Source organism: Sardina pilchardus, chromosome 22, assembly GCF_963854185.1.
Source record: "Sardina pilchardus chromosome 22, fSarPil1.1, whole genome shotgun sequence".
NCBI classification, from domain to species: Eukaryota; Metazoa; Chordata; class Actinopteri; order Clupeiformes; family Clupeidae; genus Sardina; species Sardina pilchardus.
In genome coordinates, this window is record NC_085015.1 from 25863400 (window position 1) to 25888399 (window position 25000).

Sequence of the window (25000 nt, forward strand, 5' to 3'; positions counted from 1 at the left end):
GTGACTTGACATTTCAGGCTTGCCCAAGCAATAAAATGAAGCTCAAAAATAATCAATGATCATCTCATGGGAGTAGGAAAGGTGTGTGTTTGTGTGTGTGTGTGTGTGTGTGTGTGTGTGGGTGAGTGCAGCAATATAAAGAGTGGCGCGCTCTCTTAGCCTTTCTCAGAAGCCCGTAACGCTGAGTCAGACTTCCATGAGTGATGGAGCGCAGCACGGGGCGAGGTCGCCGCTGGCAGCCCGCGGAGCCGCCGATGTCCCCCCCCCCACTGAGCCCCCGGCACTGGGGAGGCGGAGTGTGATGACAGATCATAAACGGGGCATTAAGCCTTGTGACAGGTCCCCCCCCCTCAGCTCCAGAGATGGGGATGTGGAGGGAGGTGGGGGGGGGGGGGGGCTCGTACGCGATGGTCGTGCTCAGAGCTCTCTTTATTTGGAAAGAAGAGCCACCCAGACTGGGCCTGTGTTTGCGTTTGATTGTAAATTATGGTCTGATTTTTAAGTGCTCTTTCAGCTCTGTGCCCAGAAGTTGCTGAGCAAGCGGTCGTTACAAATGAAAACTGAAAAAAGGAAGTTGATGGCCAACGTGATGAACGCACAGACACACACACACACACACACACACACACACACAGAGAGAGAGACAGACAGACAGACACACACACACAAACACACACACACACACACACACACACACACACACACACATACATACACATACACATACACACACACACACACACTCGTACACACACACACGCACTCACATGTACACACACACACACACACATACACAGAGGAGGCAGACATCCTCTGGTTTCTCCATCTTACACTAGGATGAGGACAGGGCAGCTGAAAGCCTAAATTATAGAGAGGTCTAAGAGAGAGTAGCAATCACCCCCAACCCCATCCACCACACACACAGTCATGTTCCCTCACAGACAGGCACACGGCGACAGACACACAAACACCCATACAGTAAGTCATGTTGCATTTGGGTGTGTGAGGAGCAACATACCGCACAGAACAATGAAAACGCTCCGAGACAAAGACCGTATGTGTGCATGTGTGTGTCTGTGCTTGTGCATACGTGTGTGTGAGCATATGCGGGCTGCTGCTCTTTCAGCACCATGCATTCTTTTACACACACACACACACACACACACACACACACACACACACACACACACACACACACACACACACACACACACACACACACACACACACACACACACACACACACACACACACACAGTCACAAACACACACACACACACGAGTGCAGCTAAGGCAAAGAGCCCTGTTAGTGCAGTGGCTGGTAATGCTATCTGTGAGGGGAGACATGGGCTAGTTTTTCCTACAGTTGCGGCCATGTTGAGTCTGCGTCTGCTGGGGCCGGCCCGTGAGCTGTCCTCTGTCTGTGTGAACCGTGTTAGAGCCATAACAACGCTTACTACCAGTGTTATGGCTGCACAGCCTCCATCCAAGCGCTTCAGAAGCAGCTCTCACGGGCAGAAACACACTGTGTGCCACCTCTACAGACTGTGGGCCACAATATTATGGTTAAGGGAGGCCATGGAAGGGGAAGGGAAATGGAGGCTGCTTTGGATACTCTGTTCAATTAGTTGTTTGTGGCTTTTCATATGAGGTTATCAAAAATATGTGTACAAATGTGTGTGTTTTGTGTTTTGTGTGTCTTTCAGGGAAGGCTGAGGCCAATGGCAAGATGCATGTGACGCTGTGCGACCTCATCATGCCTTGGGAGGCCATGAGCGCGACGCAGAAGAAGAGCCTGAGCCAGCGCTACCAGATGGGCTGCGAGTGCAAGGTAAACAAACAACAACAACAACAACAACAACAACGGGCCATAAACAATAACAGCTGCGGCGCGCCAGCAGCTCTCACTGTTAACTGTGCCGAGTGCATGCAGTTCAGCACGGAAGGCCCAGGGGAGGGACTGTGTTTGTGCAGCAGGCCCCGACTATCTGTTGTTTTACGGGCCTTTACGAAAGGCAGACAGTCATCTGCTTAATCCAGCATGGATTACAGTAATAAAGTGATTTATATGTATTTCCTTGTGTCTATACTGTAAGTGGATTGCTACATTTATACATGTGTTGTATGTGTGTGTATGTGTGTGTGTGTGTGTGTGTGTGTGTGTGTGTGTGTTTGTTTGGTGTAGATTGTACGCTGCGCTTCCTTCCCGTGTGAAGTTAGTACTCCAGAGGAGTGCCTGTGGACGGATTGGCTGACGGAGAAGCTCATCAACGGCCGGCAGGCCAATCACTACGCCTGCATCAAGAGAGGGGACGGCTCTTGCGCTTGGTACCGCGGCTCCGCTCCCCCCAAGAAGGAGTTCCTGGACGCCGAGGACCCCTAGAATCCCCTCCAAAACCCTCCCACCCCTGCCCATGGCATCTGCCTGAATATAATAGTAATAATGATAACAACAATAAGGTTTTTCAAATTCATTAGTGGAGAGGGAGTGAAGCTCACAACATGACAAGGTTTTAAACTCCATACAACTCAAGTGCTCAGAGGTTAGCATAGACCGTAGAATTTCTCATTAGTACATAGAGTAGATGACAGCAGTATACAGATTGGTCATGTGATGATGTAATTTGCCCATGAAGGCTGGTTTTAGGAAACGCTCTCCGCATGTGAGGGACAATCGGTTTTTGGCAAAGCACTTTCCCCCCTGCCCCCACGAGAACACAAAAAGCAAAAACAAAAACAAAGCACTTAATTGTGATCGTTTACCCCAAAGAATGAAAGGCATCTTATTGTAGATGTCTAAGAGGCGGAAAAAAAAACCCTTCCTAATGGCTCATTCTAAAATGTCCGTCTCAAGTTTCAGTCAGCCTGGGGGAAAAAAAAGATATCTTGGACTGTCATTAGTGTTGTTTCCTTGAACCATGCCTTGATGCTCATGGCGAGGTTGGACTCCGATTGTTCACAGATGTATAAAGACACACCATGCACAACTGCACAACAGATGGAGATGAGCCGCCAAACGTTATGCCACTTCACACTCATTTGTCCAGATCAATCCCGTGCGTCTGTGTTTCGTTCAAGACCAAAAGAAAATAATAATAATAATAATGATGATGATAATACTTATAATCTGAATGTGTTGCTCTAAATTAAAGTAAGTTTGAGACCAGGAGGATGTATAAGATGGGGTTTAGCAGGGTTGAGGCTCTAAGGGCTTTTAATTTGACAAAGCCAGGGCAGGTCCACTCATCTTGCTCTGCATGAAAAGCCAGTCCACTAACTTAAACACTGCCAACAGGGGAGTCCGATTCAATGAAACCAACTAGAAGAAGGTCTGCGGTTGTGATCTTCACGTATTAACACTGCCATATCCTGTATGGGAACATTTATTAGCATAGCATGTAGCTTATGAAAAAAAGAGTAGTTACTAACTGATCTTAAAATCTTGTGTCTAAGTCACAGATATTCAGAGGACCATAGCTACATTTGCATCTTAGTGTATTGCCATAGTTGCACCGTCTTCCACCCCCCCTACCCACCCACCCATTCCCAAAGAGCCCCAGTCCCTGTATGTGCCTACTGCTCACTCCTATCCCTGTACAGAGCCCACAGTAGCCATTATACCTGTGTCATGTTATATGTCTGTTCCATTCTGATTCTGCGCTCAATAATAATCCAGATTAGAGCTATAGAGATGCACTTTTTTGCTGCCATCGTAGAGCGTGTAACTGAGGATTGACTCCTCATTGGAAGTGTTAAATTCTTTTTGTTTGTTTGTTTGTTTGTTTTTTAATCTTCCTTCATTCCTCTCCTCCTAGGGTTTCTTTCTGTCTTTCTCTGGTGCCTCCGTTTTCGAGTCTTTTTTATTTTTTTTAAACAAATTCCTGTTGTATTCTGTCCAGATGTTTCCAAAGTGTTTCCAAGAAGTGTGTGAGGGTATAAATCTTGAGCCGGAGTCCCTGGACTCCGAGGGTGACTGAGGGCTACTCTGACGGCCCCGTCCACATGGACAGGTTGGGCCTCTGATTGGGACGGCTGGCAGAGATCCCATAGCAGTGACCTCATTTGGAAAGATTGGATGTGATTAGCCAGCTAATGAGAATTGTTGTGTAATTTCACTCTTCCGAGGCACGTTACACGTTTTATGAGGCTTCCCGTCTGGTCAGGAACTCTTGGACTTGATTGGCAGCGGCTTAGAGGGATTGTTGCAGGTGCGCCCCGATTGGCCGGCTCCGAGTCACGTGACCGGGAGCCTGGCGAAGGAGCAAGGGATGTAGTTGCTAGGCATTAAGTCTGGACCTGCTTTTTAACATTCATGGGTGTCACGAGACACAGCACAGCACAGCGCAGCGCGGTGGAAAGCGAAGATGAGCAGAGCGAGAGGAAGGCGAAGCGAAGCGAGAGCCAGGCGAGGGGGAGACTGGGCGAGGTGTAGCCGAGTGTGGAATGTGCCACGCTTCCCATATCAGCAGGCTGCGGGCTATTCGCAGATGTGCAGTTCCCTGGCCAGAGCATTCTTGACATGCTACCAGTAACAGAAAATGAAGAGAGGTAGTGTTAGTGTTGTGCCATCATCACCGTGTCTGCTCACCCCAGTGCTTATCTGCACTGCGAGGGTGTGTGTCCTGTGTGTGTGTGTGTGTGTGTGTGTGTGTGTGTGTGTGTGTGCATGCATACACATGTCCATGTTTCAGGAGTGTGTGTTGGACATTGTTGAACTGTGTGTGTGTGTGTGTGTGTGTGTGTGTGTGTGTGTGTGTGTGTGTGTGAGAGAGAGTGATTAGACTCAAGCCTTGTCATTAGGACCACATTCGTGCTTATTAAAGATCATGGTCCTCTGAGTTGAAAACCGAATGAATCAGGTTGTAGAAGGTCATAATGTATAAAAAGGATATGCATTTTAATCCCCAGACATTCTGGCTTTTTCCACTCGATCTCTCTTTCTCTCTCTGTCTGTCTAATTTTCCGACATTTACTGTAAACGAGCTCTTGAGACATATCTAGACAATAACCAAGAGCAACAGTTAAAATCACGTCTCATAAACCTCATGCTATACAATCTATAGTGGAATATACATAAAGGGCATAATTTAAGTGTTTGCTGTTGCCAAGTTTTTATTTTTCAACTTTTTGGTTTTGTAAAACTGTGTCTTTATTACATGCTTTCAGTGTCATTTTTTTTACCATTCTCTCTGTCTTGCTCTTTGAAAATGAATCTTTGGTGAGAGACGGGCGGTGAGAACCAGACTATGCATGTCTTTGATGCTTTTTTTTGTGTATTTCCGATGTGAACGTTCACTTGATGGACAAAACATACAGTATTAATGAAAATAAAAATGAAATAAAGGACAACACCCTTCCTCTGTCCCTCTGTCCGTCTGTCTGTCTGAATGTCTTCCTGACCAATTACCTTATTTTGTCTCTCTCTCTCTCTCACACACACACACACACACACACACACATTGTCTGATCCAGTTGGGACCAGCCTGCCCATCTGTTTCTGTATTTGCTATTAGAGTTATGATGCTCATCTGCTGGGCATGTTTGGATGGGTGTGTGTGTGTGTGTGTGTGTGTGTGTGTGTGTGTGTGTGTGTGTGTGTGGAAAGTGACTCTCTCGGTGGGGAGAGCTCTGAGGGTGGGGTAGGACGGAGGTGAGCTTGGAAGTATCTCCTGATGGCAACGTGCCTGAGTAAACCAGCAGTCATCTCTCACGCCACACTGAAACTATTAAAGGTAGTAAACATCCCTAGGCAGGACATAAGGTCTGCAGCTTCAGCTTGGAGCCGCACATGTGTGTGTGTGTGTGTGTGTGTGTGTGTGTGTGTGTGTGTGTGTGTGTGTGTGTGTGTGTGTGCGCAGGAGTATGGAGCTTAGGTTGAGGAATCTTATTCAGTATAACACTGCCCCACTGTGGCAGCGGGAGCTATTGCAATATACTGCTGACAGCTTCAAGTCTAGCACACTTGAGTAATAACCTGACTTTCGCCAGATCCTGTAGTTCGCTGTCTGCTTCACACAAGGATCTGGGACTTCTCGATAGGAGATGTATTTCTGAAGGCGGGTCCTTGTAAAACATCCTCGCATGTGATTTGATAAACCACTTGCCTGTTATCTTGAATGACGTGCTAGGCTTCTTCAAGTTCTTGCCAAACCCGGTCGGAAGAAGAGTAAAAACATCCTTGCCACCAATAAATGTCTTCAAAACTATTCTCTGAAAGAATGAATACTCGATAGATTCGACAAAACGGTTGAAATAGCAGAATCAATGTCAGCACAAGACTCCTCGCTGCGTGCCGCCATTGTTATTTGAATCAAACACTCGCTTCGGCGCTCCTGATTGGCTGCTCATTTTTTGATCACTGGAACAGGGGTTTGGATTGCCCTCGCGTCCAGACCCTTGTGTGGAGCTCAGCGAAACGCCTCTGGTGGAGCATGGCGGAACTACAAGGGTCTGGCGAGAGTCAGGCTACTTGAGTAATGCTCATTAGTGAAAACCACTGTCCCAGAACCAGCTCTGGTATTTTATGGATTTTTGTACGGAATTTCACATTTCTTCTGCCTACAGAGTATCCCACTGGCTAGTGATCACAGGATCTCTGTGTGCTCTACATGTCCTCAGTAGGGTTTGCAGAGGGGATACATACTTCACTGATGAGTCTGCGCTGTCCCGTGACAATAACCAATGAAAAGTGCACGTGACTTACCAGGCCGCAGAAAGGCGCTCAGTGTGTCAGTTCTGCTTCCTTCCTGCCAGAACCCTGATGGCCGAGATGAAGAAAACATCCAGAAGATCCGCAGACTGTGGTGACACTTCTATAGTGAAGACCTTCAGTGGGGATACTTAATAGTAGCAAAACAGATCGACAGACAATGCTTAGCTTTAAACACACACACACACACACACACACACACACACACAGACACATTCATATGCTTATATTGTTTATCTTCACACTTTAAAATTCATGTTTATCTTGTAACTTCCAGAAAGTAGCCTTGAGTTTTTAAGCGCACAGCAAATAACTCTCCTGTTTCATCTTGGCAGTTGCAGTTTGTGTGACATTCTGATACTTAGCAATCTGTCAGAGTCTACACCAGCGGAGCGGTCTGGTGGAAACATCCATTATTCAGGCCCAGGATGTGCAAACCCGTTTAAAAAGCAAACATTAAGTCAACCAATAAGCACAGCATATATATTCAGAAAGGAACAAACGCAAAAGGTGAATTATTTATTTGTCAGGAAGAACGGTGCATTTCCTATGCTGCTTATTTTCCTCCACTCCACTCTCAAGAAACTTCATAACACACACACACACACACACACACACACACACTCTCAGCTTTCCGAAATCTCCTGTCCAAATAAAAAGTTCTGGATGAATGGATTTTATTTTCTGAATCTTCATCCAAAACCCTCTCTCTGAGGTGAGGTGTTTCATGGGGCAGCTCTGCACACACACGCACACGCGCACGCGCACACACACACACACACACACACACACACACACACACACACAGACACACACCCTCTGTCCTGCAGTTGCTCATTCTACCCTCCCCACGGGTTTGTTTAACGGACACACCCTACTGATTTCAGCAACACAGACGGAAACTCCTCACCGATATCTGCCAGAAATGTGTATGAGGGACCACTCAGAGTATGTCCACAGGTTTTGCTCTCTGACTCAAACATCAACCTCAAGCAAAATCCTCCATCAAAAACATCTGGTGTCTAGTAAAGACAAAATACACCACTCAAAAGACAAAGTACAACAAAATGCTTTTCTTTATTCCACAGTCCTCAAACATATTTGATGTTCACAATAATACTCTGTTCATGTACGACATGACGATATTCATTTCTGTATATTCCTCTGCATAGACTCAACTTATGAATGTGTGTACTTGCACCTTTATATTCACAGTTTAAAAAAAAATGGTTTGGGATCGAGTCTGAATCATCGGCTATCCAACCATTTGGTCTAGCTGTAAATACGGACTTTAGATGCATAACAGCTCGAGAGAAAGTGAAATTCCCTGGCACGTTGTGAGAATGGCTTCCTGAACACTTATCAGCTTCTAATTTCCTCTAAACTCTCAAAACAAGTGGCTCTGCCTCAGGGGGTTCGTTGGCTTCCTAAGTCAGGGCCCAGGTATGGGCTCCGACTCGGGTTGCTTAAGGCCTTGGGATATTAGTCCTTTAAACTGTAACAAGGGCACATCATATGGCCACAGCTGACTCACAGTAACACATTAAACTTGATGTAGGCAACACATAGGGAAATTCATAGGCAAAACATTGTGACTTATTTTGGTCAGGTTTGCCCCTAGCTCATGATCATTCAGTAACAGTCTCCAGTAAGCTGACTGTAAAGCTATTTCACAGGTACCTGAGAGGTTTTGAAGGCAATGTTTGGCTTTCATGTCGGTGTAGACTTGACTGTTTGCAATACTTGCAGGGCCTCTTCATCACCACTAGAGGGGGTGTCAAATGCCCAAACATGGGGTCCATTTTATGAGGTATGCCTGGTATACTACACATCGCCATTGACCTCTTTACACCTTAAGACAAGGACACATAACAAAACCAACAATACAAACGGACTGTAGAACAAACAGAGATAAAGCTGACAATAAGATTTCATGTGACAGAGACCGTATTACCACCATACAACCTTTACCCCCAAAACCACTGTCATGTAAAACATTTTAAAAAATGTGGTGTGTGTGTGTGTGTGTGTGTGTGTGTATTCCATCCACCATTCAGATTTTCTCCAGCCTCCATTAACAGATCTCTTATCTGGAAGGACCATGGCTACACCGCTTTCACACAGTCCCAGAATCCCTCCGTGGGTGCGGGCCCACCCTGGCCCGGCTCTGGGCCTGCTGGCGCTGGGAGCGGGTGGACGCTCAGAGGCCCTTGTTGAAGTACACGTACTGGACCTTGTCTCCGTACTTTGAGACGATGGACTCTCTCAGCTCAGGCTCCAGCTTGGACACTGCCATAGAGCTGCATACAACAGACACGCAAGAGCAGTCTTAAACACTCAGCTTGCACTCAGCACACAGTGATGGCCATGAGCAGGACAAAGCACACAGAGATATAGTAGCATAGTAGCAAGCAGCTACTGCAAAGGGCATCTATAGGGCCCTGTGTTCATACAGCACTGTGTTCTGGCAGAAAAATGCCGAGGAGCGTTTATTTCATCAAATGACGTTCCTATCTTGCTATATTTGTTTCTGTGACAGCAATAGCTTGACAGCAAAATTACCAGGGTAGTCAACTTGCTATCATCTCGCGTGTAGATAGTGTGCTGGCAGACACCTCCTAGATCACCACTGACATACAGTACTTTGTAGTTATAATAACAGGATTTTTAGATTATAACGTGTCTATTTCTCAGTAACCAAAAAAAGAAAAAACAATGGGAGGAAAAAGCAAAAAAAAGATATTCCAGCTATCTATAGAATTTGGTCTGCCATTAATGTTGACTTTTATGACAGGTTAGCAGCAGCCCATTGTTACAACACCAGCACCTTTCTGAAAAGTTGGGATATTTTCAACAAAAAAAACGCCCGCAACAGCTGCAAAAACATTGGAACGTTCTTCAAAAATACGCTGGATGCAGCACTTTTCTCCAGGCGGCCACATACACGGGTGGTTAAAAAACAAACCAAAAAACACTACATAGACAGGGCCCTAAGGTGAGCCAGGGTGTACACAATTCCCTGTAAACAATTCATATGATAGTTGCCTAATGCAGATGTTGATGATGGTGGCGGCTCTTACCATTGCTGAGGGAAGAGGGAACAGGCTACAGGGACCATGAAGACCAGGCTGTGGAGCAGAGGGACTGATCAGGTTTACATTATTCTCCTGGTGCGCCAGCATAACACAAACACAGGCATACCTAAAGCAGGCCTGTTTACTTTCATAAGGCTCAGATGCGGCTCACACACGCTCTAGCTATTCCCAGGGGATTGTCACTGATTCCATCCTGGACTAGTGCTATTAAAAGGCCATCACACAGACATGGTCACTAATCACTTTTCCATCGATAAATCAAGAAGACTGAACTTACAACATTCCGACCATCATGACTTGCATTGGACAATGAAGGAAGGTGATTTTCTGTCGATACACACAAGACTGATGTTAACTCCCACGCACATATTATGCGCCCAAAACATCACCATGAATCATCAGATATTTATCATCAAGCCAGCTTCCAAATTAAAGACATCTTTTGTGTGTCATCAATCACAAGCGCATTCCGCGCAGACAGAGGCTGCTAATTAGATCAATGCAACGTAAAAGGTCTGTAAAAGTCTCAACAGACGGTCACGAGTGTGCTGACTCAGTGTGAATTCCCAGCACAGCAGCCCCAGACACTAAAAGTGGATTATGGGCCCTGAGGGGTTACTGCTGTGGCTGCCGTCACTGCCAGCGCCAGACGCCCTTCAAATGAGAGGCCTCGCGCGCTCCAACCCACCTGCATGAACCTGTACTTCTCCAACCTCTGCATGATTATGGGCAGGATGACTGGAGGGAGACAGAGAGAGGGAGAGAGAGAGAGAGAGAAAAAGAAAGACAAAAGAGAGAAAGAGAGAATATATATATGATCGTTAAGCGACACAGACAGACTTCAGATGGCTCGTGAATGCAGAAACTGCTGAAGTCGTGTCCATAAGGTTCCCATGTATTATTCATCGGTCATTTCATTCTAAACTACAGACGCCCGTTTTATTGGCACCAAACGCTATTGCCACGTTATGCATTAAACAACATCTGACTTCAGCTGGAGAGCCAAACACAGGCCCCATTAAGCCTTGCAGTAGGGAGCATACACAGAATCAGTCATGGAAACAGTTGCTGTGTTTCCCAGCGGCTGAAATGGAGGTTAGAGAAAGGGCTACAGCCATGAGCCAGACGGACTGTGGGAACACTCACTCATGCCTGGCGCTGCCATGGTGACACGAGAGAGCACCACTTGTGTGATGCCCTTCGCTGCTGCTTTCTGAGAGACAGAAACAGAGAGAGAGAGAGAGAGAGAGAGAAAGAAAGAAAGAAAGAGAGAGAGAGAGAGAGAAATACTCTTAATATTTTCCATAGCACAGGTTTTGCCATGTCAGCGGAGACAGAGACCCAGTGAAACGTTTAGATGCTCAACCAGACGCTGTGTCTTTGAGCTCCGTCAATGCTGGCCATACTGACCCTGGAATGGCCCAGCTTGTTCCCATTCTCGTCAGTGACAGCGATGCCATTGAGGATCTCCCTGTGAGTGGACACAAGAGGGACGATGGCATGACTCCCAGGAGGCAAAAAAGACAAACGAAAAAAAGAGAGAGATGAAGAGAGGGAGAGGAGGGGACGAGTCTTACTGTTGTCTCATCATGGGGATGTTCACGCAGTTAGCCGATGCCACGGCGACGAAGGGCACCCAACGCGCCACCAGGGGGGGTGCTTTCTATAAAACACATCCAGAGAGAGAGAGCCAGGCCAGACAGTCACTTAAAAACCAAACAGCACACTTCCACTGCTGCTGATCTGTATATTGATGAACATTATCATCATGGAGCCCGGCAGATTCCATTGTCTCAGTTTATCACTCCACAAACCACTCCTGTCTACAGTCTTTCTGGCAAAGGAACTAGCCTTCAGGCTTTAGGGAAATGTTTTCTAGGAAGCTGAACAGATTTGATTCCATATCATATCAGATGTGTGCTATGGAACAAGTGTGTACCTTTGTGTAGAGGTTGAGGCCCACAGCAGTGACCAGAGCAGTACTGGTGGCAGTAAAATAAGCCACTCCAATCTGTCTGTGAGGGAGGGACAGACAACATGTTTGAGACAGACAAAAGGAACAAGTGCATATATATTAACAGAAATAAAACAAAGTCAAAAAGAGGTCATGAAAATAGCTCCAATGAAGTCTATCATTACTTCAAGAAACCTAACAATAAACTGGACAATAAACTGGACTTGAAGTGGACATGACATGAGACGTGCTTTTGAGTTTTTGGTGGGGGCTTACTTTGAGGTGATGGGAGAGGCGGCGTTTCGGTTGGTGTAGTTGACCAGGGCGTTGAAGGACTGGTTCACCCACTGCCAGAACACCACCGCCGGCACCGTCCTGAGGGTAACGTGAGAGGAGAGGAGACGTTAGCCCAGCACACGAATACACATCTGCCCCATGTGACCTGCACTGCTTATACTGGCCGCGTGCCAGGAGTTCGCAGGAGTTCACCTGAGGTCACTCTGATTTACGCTGCTCTGGTGTATTTTTCCATCTCGAACATTTATGAGCCCAATTCTTCACCTAGGCGTTTATCACTGGGACATTTCAGAAACCCTGACTATTATTACACACAATAAAATATCCACCCACATTCAAAGTTGGGACATTTTGTGTTGGGCTTAACCACTCAGCTTGGTCTCAATTACAGAAGCAGGGGTGGGGTGAGAGCGCTGCAGAGGCACAGGTGGAGGAGTTGCTCATGTCTTGGACTCAGAGGAGTGGAGGTGGAGTAGGTTAAGGTGTTCTGAAGTTCACTACGCTCGTGATGCACCTGGCCAGAGCCCGAGGTCAATGCGGCCTCGCTCGTCAGGCTCAGCCTGCTGGATCCTGCCCAAACTGACCTCATTCCTGACCAGATCAATTTGGTCCAAACCCGCCATGCGGTGCAATCCAACCTCTAACCTCGTGAAGCGCTTCGGTTCAAACAGGTTCGCAACTGCTCTGCCCAGTCGCTGCAACCTTTCCTCTCTACCTCTGACAGTGAAGTGAGACAGCTGGCAACACTAAGATGGCAGATTAAGGTTAAGGTGTGAAGCACAGGTGGAGAGGCAGGGGGTAGGTGACAGATGATGAGACTTCTAGGAAAGAGTTTTAAAAGTGACTGTGTGTTTTGCAGACACTTTTACACGAAGCAACACAGGCTCATCGCAGGGGATCAAGAGCAGGTCGGCTGATTGACAGCTGGCCAAGCCACTGCTGCTCCACCAGTGCAGGCCCAACGTGACAGGGGGAGGGGTCTAGAGTTAGGAGAGTGTGTGTGATTGGTGGGTTGACTGTTTACCTGTAAAACTGCAACATAGCGCCCGTGATGGCCATGCCTCCAGGCACCTGGAAAGACATCCGGCCAATCAGGTTCATCCTATCGCCCGTGTCTGGGTGGAACGCGGAATCGTAAAGCTTCTTGGCGTAGTGCAGTTGTTCTTCTGTAGTACCGGGGGGAATGGACCCAGCCCTGGTGCCAATGCGCGCGTACACACACACACACACACACACACACACACACACACACACACACACACACACACACACACACACACACACACACACACACACACACACACACACACACACACACACACACACACACACACACACACACACACACACACACACACACACACACACACACACACACGGTCAATCCTTCCCAAATTCATCACTCATCCAATACTCTTAGCCTCGCAGATCTGAAAATACAATACTGACCTTACGCTTATTGACAGCTAGAGAGAGAAATGACTCATAAATGCAGTCACAAACATCAATAATGATTGATCACTCTCAAAATGCTTACTATATAGCATAATACAAACAAAAAGGCTTTGTTGATGTTTAGGTCTATCTCCATCTAAAACAATTCATTATGTGAAAAATGTGAAGTGAATGCAACAATCAGTATGCTATATTTTCTCTCCGAGTCTACATAGGAGTGGGTGCTATTCTATATTTGCATGTATTCATTTAGCCGACACTTTTATCCAAAGCAACTTACTGCAAGACAATATCATTCAAGCTACAATGCAGAGAAGCCCTTAGCAAGGAATTACTACTGCATCTGTTAATCCGAATGCTATGCAATACAATACAGTACTATTACTAGAGTACTACTTTACTAGAGGATAAGAGTGGTGATATTATAAGTACTGGTCAAAGTGTGATAGGAGCAAGAGGGAGAGAGGAAGAGGAGGGAAGAGGGAAGTGCAAAATGTTAGGAAAGTAGGTATCCTTGGAACAGTTGGGTCTTCATACAGTCATGGTTGAAATTCTTGGCACCCCATGCTAAAGTTGACTAAAAAGAGGAGTATAAAATCATCTTTTGGAAATTGATTTTAATGGCTTAAGTAATACAATTAGGAAAAATCCAACCTTTAAGGACACACCAATTTTCGTTGTGAATGAATAATGTATCATAAATAAATAAATGTTCTTCCCAAAATACTGGGGTCAAAAATATTGGCACTCCTATGTAACCCTATGGGAATTTAACACATAAGGTTAGGCAGTTTTTTATTTGTAAATGCCACTTATTTCATGGATCCAGGATACTATGCATCCTGATAAAGTTCCCTTGGTCTTTAGAACTAAAATGTACCCACATCATCACACACCCTTCACCATACCTAGAGGTAGGCATGGTATTTTGTTCAGTTTTGTTCAGTTAGCCTATTAGCTTGTTTGATTTGCATTGAGTTCAATGAGCATCAAACAGGCTAATAGGCTAACTGAAGAAAACTGAACAAAACACCATGCCTATCTCTAGGTATGGTGAAGGGTGTGTGATGATGTGGGTACATTTTAGTTCTAAAGACCAAGGGAACTTTATCAGGATGCATAGTATCCTGGATCCATGAAATATGTGGCCTTTAAAAATAAAAAAAACTGCCTGCCCCTATGTTAACCCTATGTGTTAAATTCCCATAGGGTTACATAGGGGTGCCAATATTTTTGACCTCAGTATTTTGGGAAGAACATTTATTTATTTATGATACATTATTCATTCACAAAGAAAATTGGTGTCCTTAAAGGTTGGATTTTTCCCAATTTTATTATTTAAGCCATTAGAATCAATTTCCAAAAGATGATTTGATATTCCTCTTTTTAGTCAACTTTAGCATGGGTGCCAACAATTTCAACCATGACTGTATGTTGTAACACACATGTATTAATACACTCATTTTCATATATAATATTCTTAGTAGTGAATTAATCTGGGTTTATAAGCATTTATGCTCATGTGTGTACTAGCGGCTGGTGTGCGATAGCTAAATCTGGCACATTTAGGTGACTGACTTAAGTGCTCATGTTAATTATTGTGTATTGGCCCTGTTAAATAAAAAAAAGATAAACAAAATGTCCATAATGCTGTGTTCATTTGGTACACGTGTGTTAGCTGTTGGACACCTGAGCATACCTGCAGCTCTCCACCAGTGCCTTGGCCTCGTCTAGCCTGGAGTCCGGCAGCAGCGCTGTCCTGGAGTCAGTGATGTTGAAGAAGTGCTTGACCCGCCCCATGAAGGTGGTCTGATCCCAGCGCGGGGCATCGATGTCAAAGCCGCTCAGGGCCATCTTGTCCTTTTCTTCTCACACCTACAGCACAGCAACTTCAACAAGTCCTTTTGGTTACATCTATGCATACTGCAGTTTAAATATGGGTATTTTATAGAAAGTAATAGTTTATAGAGTAGTAGATTTGGATGTTACAAAAATCAGCAAACTGACTCTGGATAATGTTCATTATCAGCTAATTACAAGGACATGTCATATCAACATTTAAAACATTCAGACTGCTAGTGTGCTGGATAATTCCTCAGCATGCAAAGTAAACTGATACGGGCCAAGGGGGCATGTATACTCAGCAACAGTATAGAAGACGGCAGGTGGAGAGCATGAACTGTTTGGAGTTGATTTTCTATCTGAGCTGACCAGTGTGGCTGAAACCAGATATGAACCGGCACAGGCACCGCTGGCGGCCCAACAAAATAAACATCAGCACTATGCAAGTCTCCCCAGCTGGCAGATCAGGAGTGTCTTTCCCATGCGCGTGGTTGTGTAAATCCCACCGAAAATGGGAGACTCTTCACCAATTCATGGGCTCATTGTGAACACAGTCAGAAAATGCAACCCGACTTTTTGCACAGCACCTGAGCCGCAGCAAGCAACCACTTTCTTGACTCAGGGATGCTTATCTTGAAAACATATTGTTCTGCAAAGTGCCATGGTGACTGAGAGTGACTCATGTGAGAGAGTGTTCAGAGTGACAGCCTTTCTTCTACAACTGGCCTTGACACAACTACACCCTGTGGAAACTCTCCCCTGAATGGGGTGCTGAAATTTGAGTTTGCTGACCTAGTTTCAACCAGTCAAATTCAACCAAAGCCCAACATTCAGTGCCCTCTAAAACTGGTGGTGACGCTCACAATTAAGTTTGAATATGTCAGAACTGTACTCACCACAACCCTGTGACATGATCTACATTCATCTTGTAAGCATACACTATGATCTTCATAAGTATATCTTCAGGTTTGTGCAGTCATCAATCTGATACAGTCCATATGCAACATAACGGGCCTCAACTAAGTAAGATCATACAATGTCCATTCATTTGCCATTTTCTCCATCAAAGCCTTAAACTATCAATGCTTGAACCAAAATACAACAAGAAATCAGAAGAGGGACATAGACTAATAGATAGATACAGCTGGAGCAGAGACCAGCCATAATTAGTCAAGGCTACCTTATGACATTGGAATGAGCACAAGAATGTTCTTCAATTTGACTTTGAGGTCTTTCTGAAATTAAAGCAATGCCGTTTATCTGAGACAGCTGCAAAATTACGTTGCCTGTACAGTTGCCCAAGCTTGAATACAGAAATAGCCTCGGTTCATTGCATTGAGAATAGGCAAACTTTCTAGTTGATACGCGGTATCACGTCAAGTACGTCCGTTATATTGCATTACACATTAAGCAGCCACGACATAACTGACCTATCAACAAATCATGGTTGACATTAACTTCAATTCGGACGAAATAAGCTGTTGGTGTTAACTGGTTAACAGCTTGCATCATTCCATGCAACTTGCATGCTGCCATGAATCTGTTTGAACTAGCCTCTAGCCTACAGAACATGCAATAGGCTACACGTGTACAATCTTCAAGAAAAGTCACTTACTGTGTCTTGAGAAACGGGCGCTAGTGATGTGCACTGTAGGTACACTATATTGGCTAAAAACAAAATATGAGGGTCAAGTTGGGATTCAAGATTTGGTCAAAGTGCATTCGATGCACGTGGCACCTCTTTCCTCCAATCATTTGAAGGGGGCAGCTCCCTCTCCTCGATATTTGCTACATTTGTAGCTCTAACGAGCATCAGACACAATCTTGATAGATACTTTGTTATTAAAATGTTTAAACGGTGTACTTTAACTCGGGTGAATGCGTCTAGCTAATTTTGTTAGTGAAAGAATGTGCCCAATGCCATGTCATGCATTTCCGCATTCAAAGAAAGCCCTCCCTCTTGAGTGGCCAACCATACTGTATCCTACAGCGCCTCCTCACTAAGAAAAATATAATTTTATCAACATGTTCATGTATATATTCCGTGCATTAATAGTTATAAAAATATACAGTATTCAACACGATGCATGCAAATGTCAGATTAGTGTATAATTTAATTTTGCTGCGTTATCTCACAGATAACGCCCCCAGTGAGGTTTATGGTTTGTGTTCTACGTCATCATCCTTAGTAACCCTCGGTAGCGTCTTGGAGAGCTAAGGAAACAAGATGGTAAGTAGGCAAACTGGTAGCGTATTTTTGTTCCACAATAAATAACGCTTCCCTCCGTAACTTCAACAACAATGTTTCTTACTCACTGTTAAAGCATAATATTTAGACAGAGAGTTTTCGACGATGTTTCCTCCTTACAAGAAAAGCCACCATTTGGCCAGATAGCGGTCCTCCTGTTGTTGGGTGCAGGGATGGAGTTCATTTGCTGGATGAGATTAGCTAGCCTGTGTTAGCGTTATCTGCTAATTCCGACCAATCGAAACAAATAGCCACTTAGCATGATAGGCCAACAGACATTGTTGGAGAAAAACAATGCTGTTTGATATGTGTTCTTGCAATGCAGATCTGAAAACATTTTAAAGACCAAACAATAACGTTAAGTTTAGTCCTATCCGTTGTTCCTGCTGATGCTAGACACACTTTCCAAGATGTGGCCATTAGCTTGGATAAAAAAAAACTATTACTGATTTGAATGGCTCACGCCTCACAAGCAAACGAGAATTTGAAAGTTGTTTTTATTGGCATGGTTGTCTTTAGGGATTGCTATCCATTTTGCGCAAACTGAAGAGCACACCTGACCAGGAGGTGCGAATACTCCTTCTGGGACTGGACAACGGCGGCAAGACTACGCTGTTGAAACAGTTGGCATCTGAAGATATCAGTCATATTACTCCAACCCAGGTATCTAACGTGTTCCCTCTACTTGCTCAGTGAGGTCCTGATTTGTGACTTGATTGTTATTGCCCATTTCTGGACATACAGTATTAAGGCCTTCCATGAAATATCAAATGTTGGTGTTTTAAAGGGCTATTGCACTCTCTTTTATTACCTACAGTTAAATGAGATGTAAAGACTTAACAATGCTTGTTTATCCTAAAGGGGTTCAACATAAAGAGTGTGCAGTCTCAAGGCTTCAAACTGAACGTATGGGACATTGGTGGTCAGAGGAAGATCAGACCCTATTGGAGAAACTACTTTGAAAATACTGATATTCTGGTCAGTGATTGTTTTCTATACTTAATACACACACTTTCACACTCTCATCATACAATGCCCTGATGCTAAATACATGTCTTTCAGATTTACGTTATTGACAGTGCAGACAGGAAACGTTTTGAAGAAACTGGACAGGTAATTGAATCTCACTGACTTCTCCTGAATCTCCTTCGGCCCTGTATGGTGTACTTATTTGTATACTTGACTGAATGTAACCGTTATTCCTACCTCTCTGCATGCATATTGGATTACAGAACTGTCTCACATAGTTTATTTAGCAATACAAACCTCCGCTTTGAACTAAAATCTTGTCAAATGAATTTCTTCTACTGTTGAAATGTTAAAACATCAAAGTAAAGTAAATAAAGTTAAAGTCACATTTTTCCTGCGGTGTGACTGGAGTTGTTACGCATCAAAGTGCATGTGTATGTGTGCTCATCTGTGTGTGTGTCTCTTCAGGAGCTGGCTGAGCTGCTGGACGAGGAGAAGCTAAGCGGGGTGCCCGTTCTTATCTTCGCCAACAAGCAAGACCTGCTGACGGCCGCCCCCGCCTCGGAGATCGCCGAGGGCCTTAACCTGCACACCATCCGGGACCGAGTGTGGCAAATCCAGTCATGCTCTGCCCTCACTGGAGAGGGTGTACAGGTGTGTGTGTGTGTGTGTGTGTGTGTGTGTGTGTGTGTGTGTGTGTGTGTGTGTGTGTGTGTGTGTGGGTGTGGGTGTGGGTGTGGGTGGGTGGGTGTATGTGGGTGTGTGTGTACTTGCATGCTTGCTGCCACACTACCATCTGATGAGACAGACATGCTCAACTCTAAAATCATTTGAAGCCATCTTGAATCAATAATTAGTAGTATTCAGAACTAGTCCAAGGCTATATCGACACTATGTCGGCTGGGTTTGTATCCGATACACTTTTGTTACGATTCACCCTCCCGTCCACATTCGACCATCGTATCCGTGTCTCCGGATGGGAGCAGTTTGGATCCGCGGGAGACCCCAAACTCATTTTGCGCAGTGTCAGTAATATGTTGCGGAACCATCTGAAACAAGATGATTTACAAGCCTATGATCTCTCCTTGATTTGTTGTGCTCGTTTCACGTGATTATGGCCAGGCTGCTTTTCAAGTAGTCGGCCCAAACATTCATTCATTTGGCAGCCTACACGTGAATTGCAACGGATTGTAGTCTATGTGATTTATGTGATGCTGTATACAGTTATTATATGCTGTAACTGTGTATGTGACCGATAAATCCCTCTTGATCATTACAAGTACTGTGTAATGTTCTATGATGGCCATCACGTGAAGTAGGTTATGTTTTTTGTTTGCCACTGGACAACAAAGCTTCCTGGCATTATAATGGGAAGTAAAATGGAGTAGGCCTATTCCACTACCGTAGCGATGAATAGGCTGCTCATGTAAAGAAGCAGTCAATCAAGAACAAAGAAATTGTGTCTAAATGTCTAAATTGATTTTGTTGTTGTTGACTGTGCGAATTACAAAATTTAATCCAGGTTTTAAACGCTGTATGGCCATTGTTTAACTGACCCACAGTAGCAACAGTAACAGGATGGGACTTGACAAAGGGGTAAACAGCCGAAAGATTTGTGTATCAATAGAGTGGACGCACATCTTTCCTACTCCCAAACTGATACGGTGTTTGGGGACGCAGATCAAATTTGTTCCGAAATATCTGTGTCAAAACTGATTTGGAGTAGTGTGTACTGTATATAGCCTATATAGTGTATATATAACATATAACACATCAGCTATACACAGTTTGATCAGTTTTGTAATATGTCAGGCTCTCTCTCACTACTGTAGTATTCTTCTGTAATTTATTACATGACTCATTTTACACCAGCCCTTTAAATCCATTTCATAGCCAAAAGAGTTTTGTGATTGAGCCTTTACTGCTCATATGATTGAGTGAGAGTGCTTTGTATTTGTCAGAAGCTCTTATCTGTTCATTCAGTACAGTTGTCATTGTATTATTGTCATAATGGCTGGTTCTCATAACAATTTTGAGGAAATAGAAACAATAAGCTATTGGACTAAACAATGTGAATCAGATTGAGTTTCATCTGTTTGCCTTATTTCTCCAGAGGGCAGCATAGTTATTGCTCATTTATCCTCTCTCTCTTTCTTTCTTTCTCTTCCTCTCTCTCTCTTTCTTTCTCTCTCTCTCTGTTTCAGGATGGCATGAACTGGGTGTGCAAAAGCGTCAACGCCAAGAAAAAGTAGTGCAGATGAGCTCCCTCTGCAGCATGTCTCCACCGAGAGGCCAGCGTGTACGGCTGAATGTACAAACTAAAAACACTAAGAACTCAAGGAATACTTAACCACTGTGGCCCAATATTAGGGAAGGCTGGTTCACACTCCATCCCTCTCTCTAACCCTCTGCCCCCCCCCTCCCCCCTCCCAACTTGAGTTTCTCCTCAGCTCTTCCTACCAGGGCCTCATTGGTTGGTGTCGTTTACAAAATAAGTGAAATCCTTCAGTTTGAATCCACTGTGTAGCCTACTGCTCTGTGGCCACATCAAGCCTGTATCATGTTAGCCATGTCCACTAGCATTCCCAAACATTCCCCAAGCCAGTTTTCATACAGTGTCTTAAGATAGAGGGGGTTGGGCTAGCATCATATCCTGTTTGCCCTTTAAGAGAGTAAAACAACATAAGAGGATGACATGATGGCAGTAGATAGTGATGGAGGCCTTACAAAGAAGGAGTCTCAAAGAGGATGATCTGCATGTAGACCATGGTTCCTCCACACAGATGTGACTGTACTGACAACATTAGACCATGAAGAACATTCTAAAAGTAAATTAGGCCATGACGGATATTCTAAATTTAATTGTGATAAAAGTTTTGTAACATTATTTGAGATTGTGTTTCAAACAAATGCTGTGCTCTCAGTGTTTGAATGTCAACACGGAACCATCTTCCACCATTTGCTTTGTAAGCCTTGTTTGCTGTATAAGCAGTCTATGTTGGGGGGAAAAAAGCCTTGGTTGTGAAGGTTTTTTTTTTCCATTCGTTGGACTCTCTGTAAGGCCCTAAGCCATGCTCCATGGCAATGCTTGATGCATGCTGGCCCAAACCTCTCTGCTGTCACCTCCAGATGAGCTAGCCCAGTCCCCCAGTTCAGTCTGTGACCCCCCCCCCCCCTCTCCTCCTCATTCTCATTCTCTGGAAAACCGACGGCAGAAGTCTTTTTATTATTGTGAGATCGTGTCTGACTTTGTGCTCTCTGCAAGTATATTTTTGTATCTTTTATTTATGGTGATGTAGCGGTTAGGGCGCTTGAACGTGACAGAGGTATTTTTAGATTGGTTTGGAGAAATACAATTTACTGTGCTTAAACACTTGTGAAAAGATAATAAATATTAATTTCTAAAAATGAAGGGAGCAGTGGCTCTTTTTGTTATGAAGCCCTTGAGTTCAAAGTATTAAAACCAGGGATGTAGTGGAGGTTAAACACAGTTTATCCACCACTGAAATTTCATAAATAGTTTATCCACTTCTTATGAAGGTTTATCCACCTCTCCAAAGAGTTTATTCACCAATTGCTTTTAACTTTTAACATTCACACTATATTATCCACATCCACAATAAGTTCACTCATCAACACTGTAAGAACTATTAATAACACTGGTATTGTTATAAACAATACGGTACATTGTTACTGTACTGTAAGTTCTGTCAGGGTAAATAAACAGCATTGTCTTATATTTAGCACAGAACCTTTAGTAGCACTTAAAGAAAAGTCTGCCTTTCCTCTTCCTAAGTCGACATGATCAGGCCTTCTGTAGTGGCAGAAACAAAGATCAGGATGCCCTGTGTGGATCTGTCACGAGGTTATGGAGACGAGATCAGAGAAATCCTCTCTGGGTCACAGATGCTGATATCTATGCGAACATTTATGTTTTGAACAAAGAAGAAAAGTAAAAATGACCTTTTATATTCAATTCCATATATTCCACTAAACCAGTTATATTTTCAATGAGGTTAACCCTGGATTAAGAGTAGGGTTGTATTTAAGGATGTAGGTAAGGATGCGGTTTGAAGTACTGCTACACACGACTATTAAGGCTACTGCACATCGGCGCCACATAAGTGCAGCACACTCCGCCTTCAGCATTCGATTCTAGCACATTCCATTGTTTTCAACACAACCCATTCACTGTAGGACCCCGCACACCAGTACTGAACCCTCTCACTGCCGCCATGGAGATTCCCATTCAGTTCTATTTTTGTCAGTGCTCAATAAAATCCATTGTTTATGGGATATGTTTGTCCGTTAAAAATGTCGGCACTGCTGTGCATGGGTAAGTGACCTATGTGCGGAGCACTTTAGCGTGTTTAGTGTGTTTAATAGATCAGCATTGAGTTCAGCACTATAGTTCAAGTGTGATGAATTGCTGCCCCTACTCCACCAGTATCTCCTATGGCTTGGGTTGTGCATCATATGTGGCTTCCACACATAGGCAATCTACAGAGGACAAAACACACTGCAGGCACTCTAAACATAATCTGACTAAATAAGGCATGAACATGTTTCAGGGAGCTTGTACTGCAATCACACAAATGAGCTGAAGACTCAGTAATATGGAGGTCATGAGTGGATGGGATCCTACTGGAGGCCATTCATATGAAATGTGCATGTGCCACAACTCATTTCTTTGTGTAACCACAACAAAGTTGCTCTTTGTGATGGTGATGGTTCATCTGTTCTGTTTGTCCTTTGTCTTCCTGCTTAAATGAGCATCGAGCATGACATTTTGCGTTTCAATTAGGTTTGATGGCCTTAACAATAATATAGCTTGCTGTTTCCCGTGTGTCTGAAAATCTTTTTCCCATTAGTGTTTCTCTTTAACGTGCACCGACTCAAGGAGAGCTGTTACTGTTGCCGTCAGTAATCAGTGAACTCGGTGTAGCCTCAGTAGTTGTACCACAGCTCTGCTAATGCTGTCTGCTTTCACCTCCTGTAGGAGGGACTTGGGCATACAAGCACACACACATACACACACACACACACACTGAGAAGTCAAAGACAGCTGCTTTCAGGATCAGGCTATCTGAGTTCTCTCCTCTTTCCCCTCACATAACTGAACCAGACTCCAAAAACACCTCTGATCTGGGATCTGCTACGTTTCCAGCTCACAGCATGTAAGACATTGGAACATATTCCAAAGGAGACTTATCTGCTGTCAGCCTTCCCCTATACTCTGAATAGGCCACTTTTCTCTATGAATGCCCACTGATGCATAAGCAGGACAGGGAGGACTGGTATGACAGCTATGCTGCCGGCAACGCATAGTTCTCTTCTTGTGGCTTGCGCAGGTCTGTGGCCCTCTGAGCAATGGTGCCTGATTAGGAGACCTGATATGGATCTTCTGTCGGCTAGAGCTGCTCTTCTATTCAGCACGAGACGCCCCTCAAGAGGAGAGAGAGAGAGGGAGGCAGTCAAGAGCCTGATGCCGAGATGAGGATGATAAGCAGCTGTGCGTGTTTGTCTGTTTCACTCATACATCAGACGATAACGACGGCAAAAAAGCCCGTTAAAAATAGACACAGTCGCCAGAAAGGAGCCCCTTCACGAGATATGCGCCGAAATCTTTCTGATGCTGATAGTGCGTTTGATGCATGGTCATTTTTATGTAAATTCGTTTTTTAAATATTAACAAAAGCTAATTGTGTGTGTGTGTGTGTGTGTGTGTGTGTGAGAGAGAGAGAGAGAGAGTAATATTTGTGCAATGCCCAGAGGAACACATGGAGGCTTCAGATGAGGCTTGGTTGGTTTCCTCCCGCTTGTTCCCGTCATTAAGGCATCAGGGAACACATGATGCCACGCAGGGGAATTTGGTTCAGTCCGTCATTCAGAGAGGAGTTGACTAATAAGGAACTAAACAGCATCTGACTCATGTCCTTGTCTGCAGTGGAGCTAATGATCGTCCTCTGTGTGTGTGTGTGTGTGTGTGTTTGTGTGTGTGTGTGCGCAACACACGCAATCCCCTTGATTCCCCCACACTCCACTACCCTGAGCGACACCCTGAATGTGTGTGTGTGTGTGTGTGTGTGTGCCATGGTGGATTTGTTAAGTCTCAGCAAATCCTCACTGAAGCAGACTCTCAAAGACAGGCAATTAGATGGGCCTCACGGCAGCCAACACAGTCCGTACCCGTATTGAGGTCGCTTGCAGGTATCAGGTAGAAAGACATTCATGTAAACACACACGCAAAGTCAGCATTATATTTTGCAAAAGGTTCTTTTCCTTTAGATTCAAGCCTTATTTGTGGCCTTGTGTTTGTGTGTGTATGTGTATGTTTCTTTTGTGCGTGCGTGTGTGTGTGTGTGTGTGTGTGTGTGTGTGTGTGTGTGTGTGTGTGCGTGTGTGTGCATGCATGTCTGTGTGCGTCTGTG

At 44.5% G+C, this 25000-nt stretch overlaps 3 protein-coding genes across 6 annotated transcripts in view; 2 read left to right on the top strand and 1 right to left on the bottom strand.

The window, feature by feature from the left end:
- timp2a (TIMP metallopeptidase inhibitor 2a) overlaps window positions 1-5362 on the top strand; it is an 18295-nt gene extending 12933 nt beyond the window's left edge. Inside the window, exons 4-5 of the mRNA XM_062526330.1 lie at window positions 1707-1831; window positions 2186-5362. Coding sequence (XP_062382314.1) covers window positions 1707-1831; window positions 2186-2383 — 323 coding nt within the window. The 3' untranslated portion in view covers window positions 2384-5362. The remainder of the gene's footprint in view (window positions 1-1706; window positions 1832-2185) is intronic.
- A 2405-nt stretch (window positions 5363-7767) lies between these two features.
- sfxn2 (sideroflexin 2) lies at window positions 7768-17182 on the bottom strand. Of its 3 annotated transcripts, none has more exons than XM_062526333.1 (12): window positions 16968-17182; window positions 15210-15399; window positions 13080-13250; window positions 12035-12133; window positions 11744-11819; window positions 11382-11467; window positions 11215-11275; window positions 10951-11017; window positions 10493-10542; window positions 10082-10131; window positions 9790-9837; window positions 7768-9009 (listed from the first exon to the last, which is right to left on the bottom strand). In XM_062526333.1, exons 2-12 carry the CDS (start codon window positions 15362-15364, stop codon window positions 8910-8912), a joined length of 963 nt encoding a protein of 320 aa, XP_062382317.1. In that variant the 5' UTR covers window positions 15365-15399; window positions 16968-17182; the 3' UTR covers window positions 7768-8909. The 3 variants fall into 3 exon arrangements, with proteins under 3 accessions (XP_062382317.1, XP_062382315.1, XP_062382316.1); XM_062526331.1 differs by having other exon boundaries at window positions 15210-15385; window positions 16968-17177; XM_062526332.1 differs by having other exon boundaries at window positions 15210-15391; window positions 16967-17027.
- On the top strand, window positions 17167-21977 carry arl3b (ADP ribosylation factor like GTPase 3b). 2 transcript variants are annotated; one of them, XM_062526335.1, is made up of 7 exons: window positions 17167-17385; window positions 17491-17582; window positions 18120-18263; window positions 18462-18578; window positions 18663-18713; window positions 19038-19223; window positions 20774-21977. In XM_062526335.1, exons 2-7 carry the CDS (start codon window positions 17580-17582, stop codon window positions 20819-20821), a joined length of 549 nt encoding a protein of 182 aa, XP_062382319.1. In that variant the 5' UTR covers window positions 17167-17385; window positions 17491-17579; the 3' UTR covers window positions 20822-21977. The 2 variants fall into 2 exon arrangements, with proteins under 2 accessions (XP_062382319.1, XP_062382318.1); XM_062526334.1 differs by having other exon boundaries at window positions 17167-17582.
- The last annotated feature ends 3023 nt before the right edge of the window (window positions 21978-25000 follow it).

Coding starts and splice junctions, on each gene's coding strand:
- sfxn2 (XM_062526333.1), bottom strand. CDS start 15,364: ATGGCCCTGAGCGGCTTTGACATCGATGCCCCGCGCTGGGATCAGACC. Junction 12,134..13,079: donor GCTATGTTGCAGTTTTACAG/GTAAACAGTCAA, acceptor CGTTACCCTCAG/GACGGTGCCGGCGGTGGTGT. Junction 11,276..11,381: donor ATCCCCATGATGAGACAACA/GTAAGACTCGTC, acceptor GTCCACTCACAG/GGAGATCCTCAATGGCATCG.
- arl3b (XM_062526334.1), top strand. Junction 18,579..18,662: donor TTGAAAATACTGATATTCTG/GTCAGTGATTGT, acceptor CATGTCTTTCAG/ATTTACGTTATTGACAGTGC. Junction 19,224..20,773: donor TCACTGGAGAGGGTGTACAG/GTGTGTGTGTGT, acceptor TCTCTGTTTCAG/GATGGCATGAACTGGGTGTG.